Source organism: Balaenoptera ricei, chromosome 2 (genome assembly GCF_028023285.1).
Source record: "Balaenoptera ricei isolate mBalRic1 chromosome 2, mBalRic1.hap2, whole genome shotgun sequence".
In the NCBI taxonomy this organism is placed as follows: domain Eukaryota; kingdom Metazoa; phylum Chordata; class Mammalia; order Artiodactyla; family Balaenopteridae; genus Balaenoptera; species Balaenoptera ricei.
The window spans coordinates 142,607,814-142,625,635 of NC_082640.1; the positions used below are offsets into that span (position 1 = coordinate 142,607,814).

The window sequence follows — 17,822 nt, forward strand, 5'->3', positions numbered from 1 at the left end:
TCTGTCCTTGTCTGAAGCATGTCTCCTGGGTCGTGAGAGTCTTTACTGCCAACTCAGCCAATAAACCATGCTACTTGGCTTGAGTTCTATCTATGTTTTCCTCACATGCACTTAAGCTGTGAGGACGCCCTATTTCTAAATGCTTGGACACACTCACCTGTAGCAACAGGAGATGAAGGGATTCCCCAGAGAGGCTCTTATGCTTAGGCACATGACACACACCTCTAAACCCACTGAGCCAGGAATAGGAGGTACCCTGATGTCCAAACACAGAAGCACATGATTTGATGCCATTGTGATAATATGAAGAACCGCCAAGCATCCTCTTTTAAAAAACAGCCAAAGGGACCTAACCCAAAACATTAACACATCTACTCCATAAGATTTTGGCTTTAGGGAATGACGGTCAGAGGGACCCATTTCTTTGGGATGGCTGAATCTGCCTCTTCTCCAGCTTTGTGAGGACCCACCCTGGGGGCTCCTACAAGGCCAACTGACCTCCGAGTCAAAACCACGTTGGAATTTCCTCACTCAGACCTTTCCTCTAAGAATCTCAAATCTGTTTCGAGAGAATTAAGGAGTTAGCAACCAACCTGTACAGTCCCCATAAAAAAAAAAAACAGGGGTTCTGTCTCTTCAAGAAGTGGGAAATCTGAGGCCCTGGGGCCTGTTCTGTGTCCTGGGGTGGCAGACTTGATTCCTGCCCCAGAGTTCTCTGACAGTTGAAAATATAAAGAGGTGGTGAGGAACGGGGAGTGACGCAGTTAGAGAGAGCTGTCTAAAGATCTTAGTAACCTGGAAACTACTGACATGTAAAAGTGTCTACCCTTCAGAAAAAGCAGATAAGCAGGTGAGAAAGAGCAGAAGGGATAACATAGACTCTATAGTATCATTAAAGGAATAAAAATATTTTTTTCAAACCTCATCTTAATTATAAGGAGGTACAAATATATTACCTAGCTGCCAGAATTATGTTTTTTTTTGGCAAAAAGCTATGCAATTTTGGGGCTTCCCTGGTGGTGCAGTGGTTGAGAATCTGCCTGCCAATGCAGGGGACACGGGTTCGAGCCCTGGTCTGGGAGGATCCCACATGCCATGGAGAGGCTGGGCCCGTGAGCCACAATTACTGAGCCTGCGCGTCTGGAGCCTGTGCTCCACAACTAGAGAAGCCACTGCAATGAGAAGCCCGTGCACCGCAACGAAGAGTAGCGCCCGCTCGCCGCAAGTAGAGAAAGCCCGTGCGCAGCAACGAAGACCCAACACAGCCAAAAATAAATAAATTAAATAAATACATTTATTAAAAAAAAAAAAAAAAGCTATGCAATTTTGTTTCCTCACAGGCTATGTCAAAGGGAAAACACTGAAAAAAAATTTTTTAATCCCAAAGGGAAAAAAAGACACAAGTGGAAGAAACACTTTTTTCCCAGACCTGATCACACTTATATTTGAAAAAATAGTGCACCTCTATTTACTTTAGAAAGTTTCCACCTATCAGAGAAAGGCTAGAAGACAGAGCTGGTTACTCTATGTTTGTCTGGGTGTTATCTCTTGAAAGAAAAGTATAAAGGAAGTACCATGTCCATCATTAGTCACTGAGCTTTAGAAATCCTTAGTCACATGACTTTTATTTCTAAAGGAAATATTGACTGTTGCCTTTCTTTATCTTTAAGAGTGAAAATTCTGGTATAGCTTTTATATGAATTCTGGTGAATTTGATCATAACTGGACCACCAGTTTCTCTGCCCACACCTGCACTCTTTACCACCTTCTTTATCACCAGTTAAAAAAGATCGTCTCGGGCTTCCCTGGTGGCGCAGTGGTTGGGAGTCTGCCTGCCGATGCAGGGGGCACGGGTTCGAGCCCTGGTCTGGGAGGATCCCACATGCCGCAGAGCAACTGGGCCCGTGAGCCACAATTGCTGAGCCTGCGCGTCTGGAGCCTGTGCTCCACAACAGGAGAGGCCGCGATGTTTAGAGGCCTGCGCACTGCGATGAAGAGTGGTCCCCACTTGCCACAACTGGAGAAAGCCCTCGCACAGAGACGAAGACCCAACACAGCCATAAATAAATAAATAAATAAATAAATAAATAAATAAATAAATAAAAATTAAAAAAAAAAAAAAAAGAAACCACCACTTGTTGGTTTAAAAAAAAAAAAAAAGATCGTCTCGGGGCCTGGAGGAAGAGGCTTGTCCAGCAAGAATAGAATGGGTGAGGCGGCTGCGCAGTACAACCCAGAGCCCCCGCCCCCTCGCACCCATTACTCCAACATCGAGGCCAATGAGAGTGAGGAGGTCCGGCAGTTCCGGAGGCTCTTTGCCCAGCTGGCTGGGGATGACGTGGAGGTCAGTGCCACAGAACTCATGAACATTCTCAACAAAGTCGTGACCCGACATCCTAATCTGAAGACTGATGGTTTTGGCATTGACACATGTCGCAGCATGGTGGCCGTTATGGATAGTGACACGACCGGCAAGCCGGACTTCGAGGAATTCACGAACTTGTGGAACAAAAAGTGGCAGGCCATATACAAACAGTTTGACATTGACTGTTCAGGGACCATTGGCAGCAGTGAACTCCCAGGGGCCTTTGAGGCAGCAGGATTCCGCCTGAATGAGCATCTCTACAACATGATCATCCGACGCTACTCAGATGAGGGAGGGAACACTGATTTTGACAACTTCATCAGCTGCCCGGTCAGACTAGATGCGATGTTCCGTGCCTTCAAATCTCTTGACAAAGATGGCACCGGACAAGTACAGGTGAACATCCAGGAGTGGCTGCAGCTGACCATGTATTCCTGAACGGGAGTCCCAGACCTGCCCCCCTCATCGCCTCGCTGTAGGAGTCACCTTGGACTCTTCAGTCTCCCCCAGGCCTGATCCTGTTTGCAGGCACATCTTCATGGCTCCTGCTGACCCACAGGCCTTTCTGTTCTCCCAGCCCTTGGCACCTGGATTCTCAGTCAAGAGCCAGGGCCCGACATGCTTCAACACACCCTGCCCCAGCACGCCCATCTCACATCTACTCCATAACCCCTCTCTTGCATCTGTGCCAAGCCCAATGTTCGTGTTGCTTGCACACCCCAGGGGCCCTTCTCTCAGTTCTGGGAGGATCACTCCAGTCCCTACACACCCTGGCACACCCACTCAGTTGCCACCCAGGCAGCTGAACTCCAGGCCATAAAAGGTCACATGCCCCAGTGCCTTTGTCTGTATTCTGCTCCCAGCCTGCCAGGCCCAGGAGGAAATAAATGCACCCTAGTTGCTGCTCTCTCTGAAAAAAAAAAAAAGATTGTCTCCACCCCTTGCTATCAAGAACATTAGTCCTAGTGACTCCTTCCTTCATGTCTAAGAAAAGGGGATGCTATTTAACCATTTATTCACTTTATTCAACATGTATTCATTCAGTGCCTGGTGGTGTTTTTTTTTTTAAGACCATTTTTATTTTATTTATTTTTTAATTAATCTTATTTATTTTTGGCTGCTTTGGGTCTTTGTTGCTGTGTGCGGGCTTTCTCTAGTTGCAGCGAGCAGGGGCTACTCTTTGTTGCGGTGCAGGGGCTTCTCATTGCGGTGCCTTCTCTTGTTGTGGAGCACGGACTCTAGGCACGCGGGCTTCAGTAGTTGTGGCGTGCGGGTTCAGTAGTGGTGGCTTGCAGGCTCTAGAGCACAGGCTCAGTAGTTGTGGCACACGGGCTTAGTTGCTCCACAGCATGTGGGATCTTCCCGGACCAGGGCTTGAACCCATGTCCCCTGCATTGGCAGGCGGATTCTTAACCACTGCGCCACCAGGGAAGTCCCAGTGCCTGATGTTTTCCTGGGCACTGGGGATAAAGTAATGACCGAAAAAAGACAGAGCCTTGGACTGGTGGTCAGAATCACACCAATAGATGTAAATTACACTCTGTGATAAGTGCTTATCTTTCCAAGAGGAAATTCTCCCTGTTCTTAATTTGTCCCTTTTGCCTCCTTGTATCCCAGCTGCTTCCCCTCTCCAACATCAATCTCATCCACCTTCTTCCCTGTCAGCAACGTGCTCTGGTTCTTCCCTTTTACCCTGCCTCCAAACATCCTGACAGAATAGTTTTACATTCCTCACCTTCTTTTCAGCCAGCAAACCATGTAAGTTGGTTTCTGTCCACCCCACACTACTGAAATGCTCTCTCAATGTTGGCAACAAGGATCCCACCATTACGAATCCTCATCGCCGCTTCATCGTGGCTCTCAACCTCTCCCAGGACCTAACACCCCAACAACTACCTCCATCTGCAAACGTTCTTCCCTACCAGACGGTGCTCTCTTCTTTCTCCTTACACTGCCAAGCCACTGGTGTTCCCAGGGTTCTGTCCTCAGCCGTCTCTGTCTTCTCTCCAATCTGGGAGACGCCATTCACTTTCCAAGCATCAGTGACACTCTCTCTAATCATAGCTCCAGTTTGGGTCTCTCCTGGGCTCAGATCCATATTTCCATCTCAGCCTTTACTCTTGGATGCCCTGTTGAACTTCAGATCTAAGGATGTGCGAAACAAAATTCATGGTTTTCCCTCCCACCCTGCTTCTCCATTTCTACCAAAATCAATAATATCACTTTCTGGGACTTCCCTGGTGGCACAGTGGTTGAGAATCCGCCTGCCAATGCAGGGGACACAGGTTCAAGCCCTGGTCCGGGAAGATCCCACATGCCGTGGAGCAACCAAGCGCGCAAGCCACAACTACTGAGCCTGCGCTCTAGAGCCTGCGAGCCACAACTACTGAAGTCTGCGCGCCTAGAGCTCGTGCTCTACAACAAGAGAAGCCACCACAATGAGAAGCCCGCGCACCACAACGAAGAGTAGCCCCTGCTCGACGCAACCAGAGGAAGTCCACACGCAGCAACGAAGACCCAACACAGCCAAAAATAAATAAATAAATAATTAAAAATTAAAAATAATAATAATATCACTTTCCATTCAGGCACCCAAGTCAGAAGCCTCCAAGTGATCTGTGATCACACTTTCCTCCTCATTCAGGCATTCTATCTGCCATTGAGTTCTACACCCAGAATGTCTATCCCAACAAGGGATGGCAAGTAGGTTTCACCTAATGTACCGACTCTAACCAGTTAGTCGTGGCTGCCTGGAGAACTACTGTGTTGAGAAGGATGCTGAGGCAGCTTGTGGCCTCACTGTGATCAGCTATCAGTTCTGCTTTGGGTGGTGGTACACGTGCCAGGTATTTGCCATCCAGCTCTAAACCTTCCCTGGTGAACAAATGAGATCACCCTTTACTGTTCCCATTGCCCCTGCTCTGGATACTCTCTGAAAACGTATTACAATAGTCTCTGGGGGTTGCCTCCTTTCAGTCTCTCTCTTCTCCACATCATCAATCATCCAGACCTTGGTTTAGCTCTCCGAAGCAAAGATCTATCTGTTCATGCCTGTTTAGAAAGGCCCCCTCATACTAGAATAAAGCATACAGCATTAAAGTCCATTTAGACTCTGACTACAGCACACCTACCTACTGCCGTATGCCCTGTGCCTCCCAGATCAGGCAGTATAGCATCGTGGTTCACGGTACAGACTTGAGACCGCCCTGCCCGGTTTCAAACTTCAACTCTGCCACGTTGGTTGTGTGACCCTGAGCGAGTTATTTGACTCTCTGTGCCTCAGCGATCTCATCGGCAAAATGAGGAGAATAATCCTACCGAACTCATAGGGATTAAATGAGTTAAAGGATAGAAAACACTAGAAGAGCTCCTGGCATGTGATAAACCCAATATAAACATTGACTCCTATCATTGCTACTATGCCTGGCACACTTACCCCAGTGACTTTGGCCAAGCTGTTTCCACTGACCCTGCCCCACCTTTCCCCACTCCCAGGAAGAATACGTGTTCCTTGCTCTGTTCTCCCACAGAATGTGTCATACTCCTCAACTCCAGCAGTTATCACAGTGTACTGTACTTAGTTGTGCTTTTTGTTTTTTTGGCCGAGCACAGCATGTGAGATCTTAGCTCCCCAACCATGGATCGAACCTGCGCCCCCTGCAGTGGAAGGGGGAGTCTTAACAACTGGACGGCCAGGGAAGTCCCTGTACTTAATTTTTTATGTGTGTGCCTGACCCAATAGTTGGGGGCTCCTTGAGGACAGGGAAGGTTCATGGGAGAAAGTTTAGAGACGGATGGGAGGGTGTCTTATTTACGTCTATGTCCTCTACTTCTACCATGGTGTCTGGAAAATAGTAGATATGATTACGTCTGAATGACGACATGATGGATAAAGGAAGAAATGAGTTGGCAGAGGCAGAATGAGCACTGGGTAGTGATAACGATTATAGTTGAAACTGTGGTTTATCTACAAGGGAGCTAATAAATAACAGTCAATCTATTGGAATCCTATATCAGTAGCAGGTATATTTGTTCTTACTTTTATACCAGTACGTCACCAGGAATCGATTACCCAGTTCTGACTTTTTCTTTGACCCCAGAAAGGGCTTTTATTCACTTAAATGTTATAGTGCCCATTCTCATCTCTATAAACACGAACTGCATTCTTCACGGCCCAATTCCGACATCCCCTCCAATTCTACGCTAGATTTAGCACAAACAGAAGCTCCTTATTGGACTGTAAGACCCTTGAGGGTCCCATGATCCTGACTATCAGGAGCCTGTCAATCCTGCTCTAATCCTACAGTTAATGGTAAAAAGGCATTTGGAGAGCTTTGACTTAACACTTGGATTAGAAAGAATTAGGCCTCTTCTGAAAAGTACTTATCACATCACTGCCTAACACTCTGGGTATGATTCAGAATGTACTTTTTTTTTTTTTCTTAACATTTTTATTGGAGTATAATTGCTTTACAATGGTGTGTTATTTTCTGCTTTATAACAAAGTGAATCAGCTATACATATACATATATCCCCATATCTCTTCCCTCTTGGTCCCTCCCTATCCCACCCCTCTAGCTGGTCACAAAGCACCGAGCTGATCTCCCTGTGCTACGCGACTGCTTCCCACTAGCTATCTATTTTACATTTGGTAGTGTATATATGTCCATGCCACTCTCCCACTTTGTCCCAGCTTACCCTTCCCCCTCCCCGTGTCCTCAAGTCCATTCTCTAGTAGGTCTGCGTCTTTATTCCCGTCAGAATGTACTTTTGTAGGCAATAGATTTCCACAGTTTATATAGTAAACAGCCAGGCATACTTATGTGCATCTTAGCTTCTCTTCGAGATTTACAACCTTGGTTCTGCCCTTGTGGGTTCAGAGCACATGGCATGCCCTTCAAAAGTGCAGAGGGGGGAATCCTCCTCCATGTTCTCTTATTTTCTGCACAAACCAGATCTCCCAGTTCATTCCACAGAGATATTTGTTTGCTGACCAGCAGATGCATTGAAAATATGCACAGCACGTTGCCAGTGTGCAGATTGGAAGGATCTGTCAGCAGGAGCCTGTCAATCCTGTTCCACACCACCCTGCCACAGCCCCGGCAATGTCCAGAGTTCTGTTTGCTCCACAGACGAGATGCTTATCTATAGCGGCTGACGTGTTTTCCAGCTGGCCTTCTCCTCTTTGCTTCCCCTAACCTAACAGACAGGCAGGTTGGAGAAGACACACACAGAGAGTGTATTGACTGTTCCAGTTTTAGCAAAAGGCTGAGGGAAATCCATGTAAAGCAAGCCTATGTGATTCTGTGGTGGGGGGAGAGGAGGTTGCATAATTTGGGGGTGTGCGTGTATGATTTGGAGAGGGAGAAAAGAAGAGGATAGAATCTGCTGAGGGATAGGTGGGGAGAAAAATGACAGTCCTGGAGAAGGCAGCGAGGTGGAGGCCAGCATCCGTGAGCATTCGTTGGGGACAAAGACCAGAAAATCGTGAATCTGAGCAAGCCTGGGCTGACAGTGGACAGGCCACCTTGTAGAGAAGGTGTAGCCCAATGCCAAGTTCCCAGAAAAGAACTCCCAAGAGCAGGGTGTCCCCCAGGCCCCTGAGTTGTGGATGGGCAGTGTGAGATTCAGTGGGGAAATCCTGGAACATGAGTCAAATAGCAGCAGCTATGGCAACAACACAGAAAGCCAGTTCTGGTTCAAGTCTTTCTTTTTCTTTTTCTTTCTTTCTTTCTTTCTTTCTTTCTTTTTTTTTTTTGGCCACACTGTGTGGCTTGCAGGATCTCAGTTCCCCAACCAGCGATTGAACCCGGGCCCCAGCAGTGAAAGTCCAGAATCCTAACCACTAGGCCACCAGGGAACTCCTCCAATTTTTTTTTCTTTCTTTTTTTGTGGTGGGGGGAAGACCCAGCCGTCCACAAGTTACATGGACTTCAGTGAAGCCCCATGAGGGCCTGTGTTCTACATTAAGACTCCGTGATGGCAAATGACAGAAACCAGCTTCAGCAAGCCTAAGCAGAAAAAGGGGGGATGGGAGTGACAGCAAGAGTGACATAGAAAATCCACATGCAGAAATGAGACTTGGCCTCTGAAAAGGCCTGGAACCAGACATTTAAATACTACGTCAGAACTCTCTGTGTGTCTTGTCTCTTCTCCCCGTGCAGCTTCTTTTTTTTTTTTTTTTTTTATAAATTTATTTATTTATTTATTTATGGCTGTGTTGGGTCTTCATTTCTGTGCGAGGGCTTTCTCTAGTTGCGGCAAGCAGGGGCCACTCTTCATCGTGGTGCGCGGGCCTCTCACCATCGCGGCCTCTCTTGTTGCGGAGCACAGGCTCCCGACGCGCAGGCTCAGCAGTTGTAGCTCACGGGCCTAGCTGCTCCGTGGCATGCGGGATCCTCCCAGACCAGGGCTCGAACCCGTGTCCCCTGCATTGGCAGGCAGACTCTCAACCACTGCGCCACCAGGGAAGCCCGTGCGCAGCTTCTTGATTCAACTCTGCAGACCAGCTTGCTCTGCTCTTCATTTCATGTGGCAGAACATTTCATGTGGCTCCCAAGTTTACATGGTACAGATGCAGCCACACATACCGACTGACTGATGGTCTCTCAGGGCCCCAGATCCAAGCTCCCAGGTGAGAGAATCCAAATGCTCAGCTTGTTTCAAGAGTTCGCTCCTGATCTTATCAACTCCAGCTGGGGCAAGAGGTCGTGCCAACAGGGCTGCTGGATGGCGGGAGGGAACTTCTGAGAGAAGTGGGCCGGAGAAGACGTCCAGTAGATGTCTACCCTGTCACTTGTCTCTGCTGCTGCTCTCAGTGTTGTTCTTGTTGGTCCCTCTTTCCCCAGGTCTTTACATGGCTGCTGCCTCCTCACATTTACGTCTCAGCTCAATTATCATCTCCCTGGAGACGGGATCCTTGACCATGCCAATTAAAATAACACTCACCCTCTCTCCACCCCTTCCCATTCTCTCTCTGCTGTGGGCTGAATCGTGTCCCCCCAAAATCCACCTGTTGAAGTCCTAACTCCCACTACCTCAGAATGTGACTATTTGGAGAGAAGGTCTTTAAAGAGGTAATTAAGTTAAAATTAAGTCATTAGGGTGGGCCCTAAGGCGATATGACTGATGTCCTTATAAGAAGAGGAAATTTGGATAAAGACGTGTAAAGGAAAAACCATGTGAGGCCACAGTGAGAAGGTGGCCGTCTGCAAGCCACAGAGAGAGGCTGAGAAGAAACCAACCCTGCTGACACCTTGATCTCAGACTTCCAGCCTCCAGAACTGTGGGAAAATACATTTTTGTTGTTGAAGCCACCCAGCCTGTTGAACTTTGTCACAGCAGCCCTAGCAATGAATTCCTTGTTCGATGTTTCCTCAAAGAGGCAGTTTAGACAGTGGTTGATGCCCAGACTGTGGCTCTGGGCTCTCTCAACAGTAATGGCAGCAGCTGGTGTGGCAGGTATAGGGGTTTTGGTGGTAGCTGGGGAGAAGGCAGGCCTAGGTTAGGCTCCAGGGACAGGCAAGGCACGGCTCAGGCGGCCAGGCCAAGGCAAGGCTGGAGAATGGCCTTTCCACCTGCTTTGGTGCCAGGGAGACCTTTTTACGGGTGCTACTGTCTTCCCCATCCAAGAAGGGGCGGGGGGAGGGAGTGTCTCCCTGCTAAGCAGGCTGTGGCCTCCACTGTACTCCTGAGGGGCTCTAGTAAGAGTATGGCAGGGCACCTTACAAACCAGCACTGAGCTTGTCACTGCCACTGACCCCATTTCACTTGTTGACCAGGCTTTGATGAACCCATCATCCGGTGACCTAGTGGGGGTAGATTTTGCAAAATGGTTGAGGCACATATTAGGCCCCCATTAAATACCTCTAAAATGAAGGGAGTATGTGCAAACAACCAGGAATAGAAATAGCACACAGGCACAATCACTTTGTCCTGGATTTGGAAATTTCTCTGCTTCACAGGATATACTGTGTCCTCATAACACCCAGTATCTCCTTCAGTCATGCCAGCCACATGTTCCACATGTTTCCAAGCTCAGAATCCAGTTGTTGGCATCAGATAGACCAAACGTCCCAGTGCCTGACACAACTTCTCACTTGTCACCTGGACGTGTTGATACTCTGTGGACACAGACAGAATTGCCAAACTTGCCAGGGGTTCCAAGATCTGTTTGTTTTCCCTTATCTGGCTGTTCCTGTGTTCTGTTTTCTATAAGACTTAACTATCAACATATTTTTGTTTATATCTCATATCTTATATCTCATAAGGGCTTCATCTTTTGTCAGACATTCTTTCCTTATTTGGCCCAGTGTCGTGCTAGTTTCTGGGTAGTTTTTCATCATCTCTTTTCTGGCTTGTTCCAGCTCACTCAGACTTTTTATACGTCCATAATTCTCCTATTGTCCTCTCTATATTCTTCCTCTCGAATTCTATTTTCCTATTAAAAATTTGGCTCTCTGCGCGTCTGGAGCCTGTGCTCCGCAAGAAGTAGAGGCCGCGATAGTGAGAGGCCCGCGCACCGCAATGAAGAGTGGCCCCCACTTGCCACAGCTAGAGAAAGCCCTCGCACAGAAACGAAGACCCAACACAGCCATAAATAAATAAATAAAAATAAATTAGAAAAAAAAAATTAAAAAAAAAAAACAAAAACGCAGTTCAAGTACTTTCTTTAAAAAAAAAAAAAAAAATTTGGCTCTGCTTTCTCCCCCACTTTATTTTTTCTCTCTTTTCTTTACTCACCCTCTTTGCTCCCCTCTTTGTCTACTCTCTCCTGGCTCTAACAAAAGTTCCCCTCATCCAGATGCCCTCTGGATCTTCTGGCATGCCACCAGCTTCCCCAAAGTTCCTCTTCCCCATCCTGGTGAGATGCCTCTCCCAGGGTCCTTGCTTTCATGGCAGGGTCCTAAAAATCTCTTTATCAGTAGAAATCAGCCAAACTATTGCTTGAGGGCTAATACTGGGCTTGTCCCTTATTTCAAATAGCATAGTGATTTGTACATAGTAGTCACTCAATGATATTTTTATTGACGGTATTAGATTGCTTTTCACACTTATCTTGGAAGAGTTTTATAGGCTTTGGGTAGGGTACTGTTGAGCCATTTACTGCATGTAGACAAATTATAAATTCCCAGGCACACCCAGATCATAGCAAAACCCTTTTGTTAGCTCTAAGGGGCATGGATTTGACACCAAAGAGTGGTGCATGGGGATGTGCAATTAAGGAAGTGAAGCGAAAAAGATGTTTGAGCACACGATGAGCCCACTAAGTAGCAAGGGCATGAGCTTTATCTATCCCTGAAATGACCGAGGATTACTGGAAAGAAAGGCAAGAGGGTGACTCATCCCTTGTCTCCATAACAACTGGTTTGGCCATCCCTTTTTCTTATTACCAGAGGCTAGCCCTCTAAGGACAGAGGACAGCGATACCACTCCTCGCCCTGTGGCCTCATGACTCAAAGTCTTAAGATTTACAGCATTTTCTGAGGAGGCAAAGGCCACTCCTGTCGGTAACTCCTTTTTAATACTCATAGGTTAGTCACTTACTATGGATGATTCTTTCAAGTCAATTGGTTGCCAGGCACCCTCTTCAGAGAAGGGGTTATAGTTTCATAAACAATCCCCAGCATACAGTGACTTCTATGTATAAGCCTAGAGGGGACAGCAATGGAAAAACAGTACCAGCCACTAAGGCACTTTCAAATGTATCCTAAAGGATGCAAGACACCTTCCCAATTTCATCAAGTGAGTCCTTCATGTGCACACTTCCCTCCTATGGTAGAAAACTGGATGAAAGAATTCATCTTTACACAATTAATTATTTGGTTATTTTAGAGAGGACAGGAATTATTTAGGAACCAGTTATACCTGGTTTCCTCCCTAGTTTACATAAGCCAGTCCCTGCGAGGATTCACTGCTCCGTGTTTGTCTAGATGAGTTGTAAAAGTCAGGACTTCTGTTCTGTTCCTCGACATGGATGAGCTTGGATAAGTGTCACTTTCCCTGACAGTAAAAATGAGATGATAATACTTATCTATGTCTTCCAACAAAAGGATAAGACAAAGTTAAAAGGAGAGTATACATAATTTGACTTTCCTGTGCAAAATGTACTAAGGAGTTGTCTGATAACTGCTTCAGAGTTGCTTATGGAGTTGCTTTTTTTTTTTTTTATAAATTTATTTATTTATTTTTTTTTTTTAATTTTTTTTTTTTTTTTTTTTTTAGTTTATTTATCTATTTAATTTTGGCTGTGTTGGGTCTTCGTTTCTGTGCGAGAGCTTTCTCTAGTTGGGGCAAGCGGGGGCCACTCTTCATCGCGGTGCGCGGGCCTCTCATTGTCGCAGCCTCTCGTTGCGGAGCACAAGCTCCAGACGCGCAGGCTCAGTAGTTGTGGCTCACGGGCCTAGTTGCTCCGCGGCATGTGGGATCTTCCCAGACCAGGGCTTGAACCCGTGTCCCCTGCATTAGCAGGCAGATTCTCAACCACTGCGCCACCAGGGAAGCCCTAAATTTATTTTATTTATTTATTTATTTTTGGCTGCATTGGGTCTTCATTGCTGTGCACCGGCTTTCTCTAGTTGTGGTGAGCGGGGGTACTCTTTGTTGCGGTGCATCGGCTTCTCATTGCGGTGGCTTAGGCTCTAGGCACGTGGGCTTCAGTAGTTGTGGCACGCAGTCTTCAGTAGTTGTGGCTCGCGGGCTCCAGAGCGCAGGCTCAGTAGTTGTGGCGCATGGGCTTAGTTGCTCCACGGCATGTGGGATCTTCCCGGACCAGGGCTCGAATCCGTGTCCCCTGCATTGGCAGGCGGATTCTTAACCACTGCGCCACCAGGGAAGTCCCTGGAGTTGCTTTGAGACTAGGTCTATTTATTCGAAACAAGTGGTCAGCTTTTAGTTCCCCATTAAAAAGTGGTTTTTTTGTTTTTTATTGTTTTGTTTGTATTTTACAAACATAGTAACCTATTAATTGAATTATTCATTATTAAAATTTTAATCATTTTTAAGAGGCATTAAATAGTTAACTAAGAGGGAAAAGCACTGAAAGTGATAAAATCAAACAGCCACAGGGTTTTTCTCCAGTGCCCACACTATGAATTTATTTACTTAACAAATATTGAGTGCCTACTATGTGCCTCTTGGATTCCTCAGTGAATAATACAGCAAAGAACTCCGCGGTCAGGGAGGGGAGTAGAAGAAAGTCAGGGGGAACCAACAATAAACAGTAGATATAAGAAATAAATCAATTCTATAGCATGCTGGAAATTGATAAGTACCATGAAGAAAAGAAAAATTAGAGCAGGGTAAAGGGGGATGAGCAGCATGAGGGACTGGGGAACGTTTGAGCTGTGATTTTGAATAGGGCGCTAAAATATTGAATAGTAGGCTCACGGAGAAGGGCCATTCGAGCAAAGACTTGAAGGAGGTGAGAGAGTTGGTAATGGGAGGAGAGAGTTTCACATATGGGGACAGCCAGGCAAGGATGCTAAGTTCGGAGCGAATCTTGTGTGCAGGGAGGAACAGCTGGGGGCCCTGGTGGCCCCAGTGGGTAAGCAAGGGGAGGAGAATAGGAGGGAAGTCAGAGTTAAACTCCAGATATAAATGTTTGTTTCCTTCAACTTTCTTAGGGGCAATACAGCTTTATATATTACATATCCTTCATTCTCTGACATCATAGGGCCCACGCAAGCAACATTGTCAGGCTACCTGGGTCACCTTAATGTAGTGTCGGAGTTCATAGGAACATTGCAGCCCATCGTGAATCACACATTTTAAAAACATTAATGTATCTTAGTTTTCAGAGTTATTTATGGATACATGGAGTGATAAATATTTATACATCTAAATATATTTTGGGGGCATAAAATGTAATTTGGACTTTTCATAAATTTCTATCCTTCAATCCTATTGTATCAGAGATTACACCACGAGGCCACATTTCCATTTTCCACTTTGGTTTACTGAGTGAACTCATTGCCCAAAACACAGAACACATGTAACTATCACCAAGTTACATCACAACTCACAGTTGGCCAGTTCTAGCGAGGCCTCCTTTGTCCCACTGTGGGACTATGGCTCCCATAGTCTGTTCTGGTATAGAGCAGAGCCCTTCCCAGCCCCTCCCTTGCTCAGTGCACCCCAAAGAAGTAACCTGTGTGGACCCCACTCATGCTAACCAACCAGTGTGCCGGCCACCCCACCTCACTCCCCTACCTCCCACCCCCCCCCACCCCCCGCAGATGCAGCATCTGCCCGCCCCTTGGGAAATGTCCATTACCTACATGAGGGAACTCCCAGTGCCAGAGGTTCTCCCTGGGGAGAACGCTAACGTCGGTCCCGGGAGTCTGCTCTGGAAATCTGCAAAGAGCCAGCAAGTCCTGGGGTGTGTGCAGAAGGGGAAAGGAGAGATGCCTCACACCCCAGAGCTGTATTTTGTCACTTGGGCCTTGATGCCACTTCTCAAAAAGCTTTCACAAAGACAGCCCCATCAGCTTCTGGCCCCATTCCTCTCTCCCTGGGGCTCCAGCCCAGCAAAAGTGGCTGGACTGGAATTGGTTTCGACATCCCCTCCCTAGTTCTTTGTCCCTACTCCATTGTCTAGCACCAAGTCCTTTCCTCCTCTAGCCAAAAACCCAAAAGCTCCCAGACACAGGTCAAGCAAATACAGAGGCTTTCTCACATATGCTATCAGCCAGACACAGAATCCCACTATAAGATAGAAAACTGTCCCTCAGAATTGAAACACTGGAATCAAAAGAGCAAGTCTGAAAAAAAAAAAAAAAAAAAAAAAGAGCAAGTCTGGGCTTCCCTGGTGGCGCAGTGGTTGAGAGTCTGCCTGCCAATGCAGGGGACACGGGTTCGAGCCCTGGTCTGGGAAGATCCCACATGCCATGGAGCAACTGGGCCCGTGAGCCACAATTGCTGAGCCTGCGCGTCTGGAGCCTGTGCTCCGCAACAAGAGAGGCCGCGATAGTGAGAGGCCCGCGCACCGCGATGAAGAGTGGCCCCCGCTTGCCACAACTAGAGAAAGCCCTCGCACAGAAATGAAGACCTAACACAGCCATAAATAAATAAATTAATTAATTTAAAAAAAAAAAAAAAAGAGCAAGTCTGCTCCTCTGTTCTTTCAGAGATCATTTCACTGTGAGGTCAATTCTTCTTTCCTTTTCTGAATGATCCCCTCCAACTTCTAAATCTACCACTTTTTGGTGGCCTGCTGGCAGTGGCGTTTTCCCTCCCTCCCTCCTTTCCTTCCTTCGTTCATTGGTGTATTCTTTGTCTCAGTCTGTGGAATAGCAAATCCCATTTCCAAAGGCTTATTTCTTAGACCCTGACATACTTTCAACTTGATCTGTGTTGTGATCTTGGTCATATCTAATTCTCTATGCCTCAGTTTTTTCATCTTTAAAATGGGGATAAAAATACCTACCCCCCCCCCATATATGCATGTAAAGCACTAGGTATAATACAAAGCACCTAAGAAGTGCTTGATGAATAGTAGCTGTTAATATTATCTAAACTTCATTTACATATATGTATAAAATGAGATATATTTATATATAATGAATATATATACATATATATATATGAAATGATTACCACAGTAGTTACCACATCCATCACTTCACATAGTTACCTTTCTGTGTGTGTGTGATGAGAATATTTAAGATCTACTCTCTTAGCAACTTTCAAGTATTGTTAACTATAGTCATCTTGCTATACATGAGATCCCAGAACGTATTCATCCTGTAACTGGAAGTTTGTGCCCTTTGACCAATATCTCCCCATTTCTCTCATCCCCCAGCCTCTGGCAACCACCAAACTATGTTTCTGTTTCTATGAGTTCGACTTTTTTAGATTCCACATATGAGTGAGATCATTTCAGTATTTGTCTTTCTCTGACTTACTTCACTGAGCATAATGCCCTCAAGTTTCATCCATGTTGTCACAAATGGCAGGATTTCCTTCCTGCCATTTTTTATGACTGAATAATATTTCACTGTGTGTGTGTGTATGAATGTGTATAGATATAGATACAGTATATAGCTATAGATATATATCTCACATTTTCTTTATCCCATTCATTCATCCACGGACACTTAGGTTGTTTTCAGGTCTTGGCTATTATAAATAATTCTGCAATGAACATGGGGGAGCAGATATCCCTTCAAGATAGTGATCTGATTTCCTTTGGATATGTACCCAGAAGTGGAATTGCTGTATCATATGGTAGTTCTAGTTTTAAGTTTTTGAGGAACTTTCATACTGTTTCAATTTACATTCCCACTAACAATACACAAAGGCTCTCTTTTCTCCACATCGTCTCCAACACTTACCTCTTGTCTTTTTGGATAATAACCATTCTAACAGGCATGAGGTGATATTTCATTGTGGTTTTGATTTGCCTTTCCCTGGTGATTAGTGACGCTGAGCACCTTTTCATGTACCTGTTGGCCGTTTGTATATCTTCTTTGGAAAAGTGTCTGTTTGGTTCCTCTGCCCATTTTTTAATCAGATTTTTTTTTTTTTGTAATTGAGTTGTATGAATGAGTTCCTTATATATTTTGGATATTAACCTCTTCTTTGGATATATGATTTGCAAATATTCTCTCCAATTCTGTAGGTTGCCTTTTCACTTTGTTGATGGTTTCCTTTGTTGTGCAGAAGCTTTTTATTTATTTATTTATTGGCTGCATTTGGTCTTCGTTGCTGTGCGGGCTTTTTCTAGTTGTGGCGAGCGGGAGCTACCCTTTGTTGCGGTGCACGGGTTTCTCATTGTGGTGGCTTCTCTTGTTGCGGAACACAGGCCCTAGAGCGCATGGGCTTCGGTAGTTGTGGCTCGCTGGCTTAGTTGCTCCGCGGCAGGTGGGATCTTCCCAGACTAGGGATCGAACCTGTGTCCCCTGCATTGGCAGGCAGATTCTTAACCACTGCGCCACCAGTGAAGTCCCTGTGCAGAAGCTTTTTAGTTTGATATACTCCCACTTGTTTACTCTGAGCTTTTATTGCTTGTGTTTTTGGTGTCATACCCAAAAAAAATCATTGCTAAAATCAATGTCAAGGAGTTTTCCCGTTTTCCTCTAGGAGCTTTATAGTTTCAGGTCTTACATTTAGGTCTTTAATGCATTTTGAGTTAATCTTTTTTTTTGAAATATATTTGATTTACAATATTTCAGGTGTACAGCAAAGTGATTCAGTCATATATATATTATTTTTCAGCTTCTTTTCCATTATAGGTATTACAAGATATTGAATATAGTTCCCTGTGCTTTACAGTAGTTCCTTGTTGTTTATTTTATATATAGTAGTATGTATCTGTTAATCCCAAATTCCTATTTATCCCCCCTCCTCACTTTCCCCGTTGGTAACCATAAATTTGTTTTCGATGTCTGCGAGTCGAGTTAATTTTTGTGTCTAAACTTAAAAAAAAATTCATCTTTGACATCCTTAGCCATTTCAC

At 45.6% G+C, this 17,822-nt stretch overlaps 1 protein-coding gene across 1 annotated transcript; it reads left to right on the plus strand.

The window, feature by feature from the left end:
- The first annotated feature begins 2,187 nt into the window (after window positions 1–2,187).
- On the plus strand, window positions 2,188–2,832 carry LOC132360638 (calpain small subunit 1-like). Its single transcript, XM_059915718.1, has one exon. The coding sequence runs from the start codon at window positions 2,207–2,209 to the stop codon at window positions 2,801–2,803; it is 597 nt and encodes a 198-aa protein (XP_059771701.1). The 5' UTR covers window positions 2,188–2,206; the 3' UTR covers window positions 2,804–2,832.
- Window positions 2,833–17,822: the final 14,990 nt, after the last annotated feature.